Here is a 9,349-nt window from a genome sequence, read left to right as displayed (position 1 = left end):
CCCAATCCCTGTAGACTAATGACCGTTTTTAGTTTTTAAAAACAGCTTAGTATTTTTTCTGATATTTTTAGGAAAGGTTACAAACAATTTGTTACAATGTATTAAATTACAAACAATTAAAAGCATATTATACAACATTTTATAATATTATTCGACCTGTGTTAGTAATTAATCCCATAACAAAATAAAAGCACATAGATATGTTAAAATTTAAAAGACACTTTAAACAGTTTTAGAAAAGTAGCAGTTATTAAATGATAGAATACAAATACATGATTTCTAACACAAAATTTACACAGGAACTGGAATTTTATTCAGAAATGATAGGATGTTTTATTAGTGAGATCCGGGCTTGATACAACCTCTTTTTTTTCCACTGAAATGACAAGCCACCAGAAAAAGAAAACAACTACTCTGATAAAATAATCAGATTTCATAAACAGAATTACACAAATGTGATCAACAAAAACAATAAGAAAACACTATACAAAAGCAAGTGATTATGGCCATGACAAAGATACACAACATTGTATAAGCAAATTCTTTAACAGATTTTATACATAAAGACCTTAAATCAGGCAATCAGTTTACTACCAACAGTCAGATTACAGTGCTTGTTTTCTTTAAGATTACATTAAGACTTAGTCTCTCCATCAACACATTTTAATTTGTTTTATCAAACCAGCTTTGGTTAATCTACAGACATTTAAGGTAAGGCCTTTGCTTTGCCTGTAAAACAAAACAAATGTCTGTAGTAACCAATACACAGAAAGGCACCTTGACTACTTTAAGTCATTTTATAAAACCCTGAGCTAAAGCAGTCCACTTTAACCTACATGGGAGCAAAAACATAAGGCACCTTTCTGTTTTTAAAGTGAATTCATAAAAATAGAGGAAAGCAATATACAACATTCAAAGAGAATCAAACCCTTTCAAAGTTATAAATGAATTTTAAACAAGAACCAGTTCTTGTCTTAGGACAACTTTAACTTTTTTGATCCACTTCAAATGCTGACTACTGTATATCGATTTTCAGGGCTTTTAGAAAAATACAGTAAAAGTATGGTATTATGTTAGTGTGTGAAATATAACGCTCAAGAGAAAAGAAAAACTGTCAGAGCAAAAGAAATTGTATGTACAGACCTTCTGTACAGGCTTGAACGGCAGACACCTTCCCTTTACATATAAATGACAAATAAGTACTTCTTACAAAAGTACCTTAATTGTACTACATTATTGTCATGATCTGAGTGCAACAAAAAGGCATTTTGAGTGTGGGAAGACAAAGGCAGTGAAACCATGTTCTTGTATCAAAAAAAAAAAAAAAAAAAAAAAAGACAATATAATAAGGCTCAAGCCCATTTAAAAACAAAACAAAAAACCTGTTCACTGGTGCAGAAGAGCTCTTTGATTTAAACATTGAAAGCCCTGAGAACTTACGATATCTTCTTGAAAAAAAAAAAGCTTTATCCAAAACTAGGTGTTAAGCCTAAGGGCTAAAGGAGTGTTGACCGTTCCATTATACGAAAATATACGCTCAAACATACAGTAAACGATCGCAATTACAGCATTTTGGTGAATAACTGAGGACCATTCCTTGGCATATTTGATATGGCTACAAGCAGCTAAAAAAAGGTTGCTTTTATATCAAATTCTTTGCATATACATGACGTATTATTATGCAAAAAAGAAAATATGTTCGCACAATTATCCTATCCATTTTTCTTCAACCACAATATGTATTGAACCACTTGTACTTTGTATTAAATAAAGTAAAACCCTAATTCAAATGGAATGTTCTTAAAGGCCGATCGGCGCCTTTCATTGTAACATGAGCTGTTTAAGGTTGTCGTGCAAGATGGTGTCTTTGACATCACGGAAGACGAGGCGAATGTTCTCTGTGTTGATGGCGGTGGTGAAGTGATGGTAAAGAGGCTTCTGCTGCTGTTCTCGACGCTTGTTACGGAAGCACTCGACCAGGAACTTCTGCACATCCTGCAGATCGTGGGGCTCCCCAGTGAACTCTGGGAAGTAGTCCTTGATGTTCACGTTCTGAACTTTATCTTCCAGCAAGTCTGTCTTATTGAGGAAGAGAATGATGGAGACGTTGGCGAAGACACGGTTGTTGACGATAGTCTCGAAGATATTGAGCGACTCCGTGAGCCTGTTGGTCTGACGGTCTTCCATGAGCACCTGATCGTACTCGCTGGATGAGACTAGGAAGAGGATGGAGGTCACCGAGTCAAAGCACTCGAACCATCGCTTGCGCTCCGACCGCTGCCCTCCCACATCCACCATCTTGAAAGGTACATTCTTTATCTCAAAGTTGTACTCATGAATACCCTTGGTGGGTTTTCGTGCCAACAGTATATCCTTTTGGCTGGGCAAGTAGTCCTGCAGATTAAATGGAAACTAACATTAGACAGGCATAATACTAATCTAAATACTAAAACAGTTTTAAAAATGTAGTATCAATATTAGGGGTGATCGATATAACGATAGTCAATATACAGCCCCTAATTGACGACTGCTGTAACGTTACACACAACAGAAACAAAACACATCATAAAATCAGGCCTGTTTCTCTCTCGATCTGCCGTCGTCGCTCCTAATTTTATGCTTTCGCTCCTCCGTGAGAGACGCGAGACTGGTGTCTTTCATTATCACTCATGCCACCGGCCTCGCGCCGTCCTCTTAAGTCCCTCGCCCTCGATCGTCCTGCTCGCCACAGCCAACTAACTAGAAATTTTGAGAGAAATGAATTTCAAACTCTGGTGGCAGCTAACGTTAGCCTTGTAGACGTAAGAGTGATCTCTCTGTGCGCTGTTCTGGATTAGTGGGTGTGGCTTGCGGAGCTGTGCAATGTGGTGCATTGTGGGAGTTGTGTTCTTACATACAAATGCATCCTTCGGTTATTTTCTGTCTTCTCGGTCAAGAGGGCACCAAATTCAAAAATTCTTTTACATTTCGACTACATATATGATCCACTTTCAATAAAGAATAATGTTGAAATGGGTGAAATGCTCCTTTAATATTGGAAAAGCTTTTCAGTGCTGGAGAGACCTTGGAGAGCGGGCAGCCCTGAAAACGTAAGCTGAGGTTGCTTTGTTTATGCTCTATATGGGTTACATTGGTTTTACTGTGTTTCACACAGTGTTGGTGTAACTAATTACTAAGTAATTAGTTACTGTAATTTAATTACTTTTCCCTTGAAAATGTAAAGTAAGAGATTACTCTTCATTTATCTGTAATTTAATTACAGTTACTTCTGATGTAATTGGGGTAAATACTGTCTATAGATCAATCTGATCTCACAGCGATTTGTCATTCATATGTGTTTTATTAGGTGTCTAAATTGTACGACTGCACTCGTACAAATTCGTATGAATTATTGTAAAATATGTATGAAAAAAAGTGTGAAATGTCATGAGATCAGACACAAAAAAATCATGGGTTTAACATCAAAATATATTGTCTGATGTTAAAAAGTATGTTTATGATATATTGTATGATGTTATATCTTTTAAAGGAGTACACGCGAAACAGTATAAAAAAATGAACAAAAGTGAATATTCAACATTTAACAGCATATATGTGTACTAAGAATCCCAGATAATGATTTAAAAACTCTAAATACATTTTAGACCAAATAAATTAAAAAATAATTTGCTATTTATTTTGTCTGATGGTGTTGACAAAAACAAAGTGATAACTGGAGAAACGCCTATTTTATGAAAAAAATACAAAATGAGGAGGTTGCACCGGTAAATGGTAAATGGACTGCATTTATATAGCGCCTTCATAGACCTAATGGCCACCAAAGCGCTTTACATTTGCCTCACATTCACCCATTCACACACACATTCATACACCGACGGCGGTGTCAGCCATGCAAGGCTGCCAGCCAGCTCGTCGGGAGCAGCTGGGGTTAGGTGTCTTGCTCACGGAAACCTCGACACTTGGTCAGGTGGAACCGAGGATTGAACCACCAACCTTTCGGTTCGTAGACAACCCACATGAACCACTGAGCCACTGCCGCTTTGCATTTTTTGTACTTTGCGCGGTACATTGCTGAACAGCCAAGACCTTGGTTTATAATGATATACCTTCAGATTTTGTAATTTAACTAACTTTTTATTTTCAAAATTAAAACCTGTTTTATCCAAATTCCCAAGAATCACTGTTTTATAATGTAACCTTCTCCACCTTGGTCAGTTTAAGGATAATTCATGCAATTTTATAGTATTTATTTGAAAGAATTAAAACAGATGTATATCCTTATTCAGCTGGTTGAGATTGATATGGGATTTTGAAAGTAATTAGTAATTAAAAGTAATTAAATACTTTTTAGAGAGAGTAATTAGTACAGTAATCTAATTACACTGTTGAAGAGGTAATTAGTAACTTGTAATTAATTACTTTTTTAGAGTAACTTACCCAACACTGGTTTCACAGAACCAAGATATGCTGTCGTTGGTTAGAGGTTAGTGGAATATATGTAAAAATCTCGTTTTTTTATCATGCAGCTCGGGATTTTTTTTTTTTTGGCCTGCCCCCTAATAGTCGGCTGAATGTTAGTCGACTAGAAGAGGCTTAGTCGGCCAAGATTTTATTAGTCGGAGAAAGAAAAAACTGCACAGGAAGTGATGAAGTCACGTGACCCTTGAGGGACAGATCATTAATGGCCAGTTCTTGAGGTAATTACAGTATGTCGGGTAGGAAATTCAAACATTTGGCTCTCATCCATCGACCTAAAATATGTTTTGAGCAAAAACAGCAATAATCTCATAAATGGTGATGTGTAGCTTGATGCTAATTATAGCTCTAATGCACCCATTACCCAGCTGTGATTTGATGTATGTATTTGGTCAAAAGATTTATTGTAAGGTCACGTAAGTGTTATAGATCATTTGTGTTTCTAGAGTAAACAAGGGATGGGCATTTTTCAAAAATATTGCATTCGAATATTCGGGCTCATAAAAATCAAATATTCGAATATTTAAATGACATTTTAAATATAACTGCAAGATAGTATTTTATTTTTCGATTAATAATTACAGATCAAATATTCGAATTTGCACACCCCTCATGTAAACCCCACTTTGTTTATCTTAATTTGCACTGGACAAGGTTAAATCAAATGGAAAAACCTATAAGATAGACACATGAGCCAAAATGCATTCTCGGCAGAACCACCTATCGTGGAGGCTTGAAATTAGCCAAAGGCGATCAATCCTTTCGCATTTGACCGTTCATAAAACACCATTCGTCTGCGAACCGCTTTGCTTTAATGCATCGCACTCAGTGTGAAAGGAATGTAAAAATTTGGGGGGAGAGCAGATGCGTAGATATATACAGAGGATGTCATACTGGGTCTGCTCAAGAATGTAAAAATTTAGGGGGGAACAGATGCATAGATATGTACAGAGGATGTCATACTGGGTTTGCTCAGTTCTTCTTTGTACTGCTTTTTTCGGTTGCTCATTTTGTTACTTCTTATTCTCACATCAATTACTCGTGTAAAATCAATTTCTCTTCTTTGTGCTCTTCGGCCTTCGCAGTTTGCACATTTCACTTCAATGCTTGGCCCAGTATCGCTGCTTGCAGCTTTTCATTTGAATCTTTTTCTATTATATTTATTTTCACTACTGTTTGTAATTGGATTACTGTTCTTAATTTATTACAGAACGTTTACATGTCAACAGTAAGCTCGAGAACATTTAGTTATTGCTGTAATATCAAAATTCAAAATGTCACTGAAATTCATAATTTTTTTACACCAATTTCAAAATGACATTTAGAATTTTGATATCATAAGCTTATTTCAACTAAAAATAGGTATATTATTTATGAGCTTATAAATATATATATATATATATCCCCACATTAACATTTAAGAATAATTTTTATTTTTACCGATTGTCCAAGTTTATCCACATTGTCCAGGAAATATTTCACAGATTCACCCTAAAAAGAAAAAAAAAAAGACAATCATAATTAGGTATTTGTTATGTGAACTGTAGTGCAGAAGGTTAAGCTTTGACTTTGTGTTTTGCTGTGCCCCAATACGCCCTTTTATTTTTTTACCCTTTCCTGAAACTCTATGCACATCTACATACATGTATACATATATATTATATACACACACACACATTTTCCACCACATTTGCTGGTCTAAGGCAGACACCTATTATGTTATACTTATTTGCTAGATAACTTGCTAGCCTTCGTAAGTAAAAACTGGTGGTAAGTGAGTTTTGAGGAAAATAAAGCACAGCAATGTGGCCTCTACTGGTTTGCTTTGTGAAGTATGCAAATCAGCCTTAGGTAGAGCTGGCTTAAAAGTACCAAATAAATAATGTTTATCACTGAATAAATACGGATAAACATGCTAATCACAACCTGTACAACAATGGAGATTTTTAGTTTAGAAAATGAGCTAAATCCTAATCTGAGTCACAAGGGTTCCACCCCTGAACATGAACGATGCTATCTTCATAACTGACATGCAAACTGAACTCATGCGCAGCCACAGACAGAACCCCCTCAATGTCATGACTAACAAATGAGCTTATTTGTTTAACTCACAACGGTGAATTACTCTTAGGTTTCAATTATAGTCAATATCAGCAAACACAAACCCAAGTTCCTTTTTGCATCATCAGTCCAATAAATTCAATAATGGCCCCTTTTACATTTCATACGTATGAAAAATAAGTAGGCATTACACCATTATTAATGCTTTGTGTATGGAGTGTACTGCTGGTGGCACACAAGCTTGATAGGAGTAATTATGCAAGTACACTGTGCTTATCTGCCTTGATTCATAATACCAAGCTATTTAAAAACAGATCAACATTCCTTCAAGATCACAACCCGCACAATTACATAAATCCTATGAAAAAGATTGAGTGGATGGATTCTAGATCCAAAATTTTACTTCTTTGGTGACTAAGAACAAATGAAAAAAAGCACAATAATTAAGAAGGTTTAATAATAAATACAGAATTATGAGCCATCATTTAATTTACCAGCTGAAACTCTCTTCGTCTGTCATAGGCATTCTGAATACCACTGTCTTGCCACAGGGCACGGATGGTGGGCAGGTAGTTCAGAAAGACTTTGGTCTCCACCATCCCTTTGGCCATCAAGGACGAGCGAGTGTCAAAGCCCATAATTGTCTCCCCATGAACCTGATTCTCAGGGTCTCCCCAAGGGATGTGCAGCTTCTCACGGGCATCCACCAGCACCCGGACACCTAAACAGGACATTTTTCAGTAATTAGCATACTATAAAAAATAAACTTGAGGTTGCTGACATAATGACCTCAAAAAAGAAAATGAAACCGTTATTATGCATCCTCAGACCATAATCTCTCCTTTTGTCAACAATTAAATTTATGAAAAATCATAGTCCGTCCCCATCCAGAAAAGTTTTTTTTTATATATATATATATAGTTCCCTTTTTTGCGAGGTCAACAAGGCCATTTTAGTTCTAATGTGTTTAATAATTAAAGAAATATACAAAACAAACATTAAAAACAACTGTTCTTTTATATTTCCCTTTTTTATAAGGTCAACAAGGTCATTTTAGTTCTAATGCGTTTTATTATTAATGAAATATACAAACAAAAATTAAAAACAACTGTTCATATTTGAATGTCAACCTCATCACTCAAATTGTAAAGAAATTGTTAGTGCTTTTGGGTAATTTCCCATATTTTCAAGTAGTTAATTTTAGTAGCTCTACATTAAATGGTATATGTTTTACTGTACATATTAAACTATCTGTATATCCATTAATTCATGTAAGTGGACATATCTGTAATAAATATTAAATAAATGTTTGTATTCAAAGATGTTGACTCATTTTGAGGCAATGAAAAAACAAGCATTTTGTCCGAAAATGGAAGCAGGACCAAAACATGACTGTAAATAATTTATATATCCGGGTTCTGTCGCCTGTTTCTTCATGTATGTCTCAGGAATCAGTGGTATATTGAGGTACACTTATCAGTATCTGTCATAAAACAATCACACACATACAGATGACTAAGTTAACCCAAACCAAAAGTAGCGCTGCACTTTCTCTATGGGGCGCCAGGTTTTCTGAAAGGTTTGTCATAATTGAACAGTGTCTACATACACAAATGTTTTTTTAAACAGTAGTTTCGTTTTCCTTAGTCAAATTTGTTATCTGACAATGTAAAACAGGGGTTGAACAATAGCAACATTCAAAAGCACTGGCCGTCGCGTCGTCTATGGGCTGGGTGAGCAATCGAAAGTTTGCGTAAGTTAAGTGAAAGGAATCGACTCGACAAACAATTTCACCTGCCGCTGAAATTACTTTGACCATTCATTTTCGATAAATGTCTCTCTCGATTTCAAGTTATTGTCGTGGTAACGTTACCTTTGATAACATTGCTGTAGATTGTAGCCCGGAACTCTTCTTTGGCCCGCTGATCGAAGTCCTGCCCATGAATTATGCGCATTTGTTTGAGGAAAGTTGACTTGCCACTTTCGCCTGCTCCTAACAGCAAGATCTTTACCAGTTTCTTCACATAAGTCTTCTCTCGAGACAGGCTTTTGTCGATCTCCTTAGATTTCCTAATTTGATCAATTTCGCCGTTGGAGAGAAGACAATTGGGAATACAAACTATAGCAGTCCGGGAGGGCAGGAAATCCGCCATCTTTGTAGTAACGACTTCATGGATACATCACTCGCACTGCCGCGCGCGGCGCGTTCACGACGTGTTCCGCAGAAATGGGCGGATACCCGGGTGTGGTTTAATGTTTTGGAAATTATTATTATTATTATTATTTTTTATTTATCATTAAGATTTATTGAGTATAATAGGCCGTTCCTATTTTTATTCCACGTCATGCCATAATATATTGGATAAATTATAGAAAATTGTTTAGTGTTCTACACAGTTGATAATAAAGTGAACATTTCATTACTTTGGTTTGAGTGGATGTTTCCATTTTGCCATGTCCCTAACACCATTTCTGACATGAAAACTACCAAATGTATAGGTATTACAGGTTTTGTCTTTATTTTTTTATAATTTTTTCTGCAATTAAAAAAAAATCTAACAATATTATTATATTTACATATGCAGCATACGATAAAATATTTTGCAATGTCAATTTAACTTAGAAAAAGTAAGTTATCTAATGACATATTTTAGAATTATAGCAATTTTTTTGATAAAAGTGATATTTTGTGATTGATTGGTTGGTCTCTATGGGATGAATAGTATCAAAAGGATTACGTCCAAGCACAAATATCAATGAGCTTGATTAATGTTGCAGAAATGTTTTACGATCCCCAACCAAATGCCTTTCA

The 9,349-nt window shown here is 35.5% G+C and overlaps 1 protein-coding gene across 1 annotated transcript; it reads right to left on the bottom strand.

Moving 5' to 3' along the window:
* Nucleotides 1-410: 410 nt before the first annotated feature.
* gna13a (guanine nucleotide binding protein (G protein), alpha 13a) lies at nucleotides 411-8,738 on the bottom strand. The gene is made up of 4 exons (XM_039653315.2): nucleotides 8,411-8,738; nucleotides 7,032-7,258; nucleotides 5,917-5,967; nucleotides 411-2,394 (listed from the first exon to the last, which is right to left on the bottom strand). The coding sequence occupies exons 1-4, from the start codon at nucleotides 8,688-8,690 to the stop codon at nucleotides 1,822-1,824; spliced, it is 1,131 nt and encodes a 376-aa protein (XP_039509249.1). The 5' UTR covers nucleotides 8,691-8,738; the 3' UTR covers nucleotides 411-1,821.
* Nucleotides 8,739-9,349: the final 611 nt, after the last annotated feature.

Source organism: Pimephales promelas, chromosome 17 (genome assembly GCF_988280905.1).
Source record: "Pimephales promelas chromosome 17, fPimPro1.hap1.1, whole genome shotgun sequence".
Taxonomy (NCBI): Eukaryota; Metazoa; Chordata; class Actinopteri; order Cypriniformes; family Leuciscidae; genus Pimephales; species Pimephales promelas.
The sequence above is the reverse complement of the archived record's forward strand: the minus strand, read 5'-3'. Positions and strand labels throughout refer to the sequence as shown.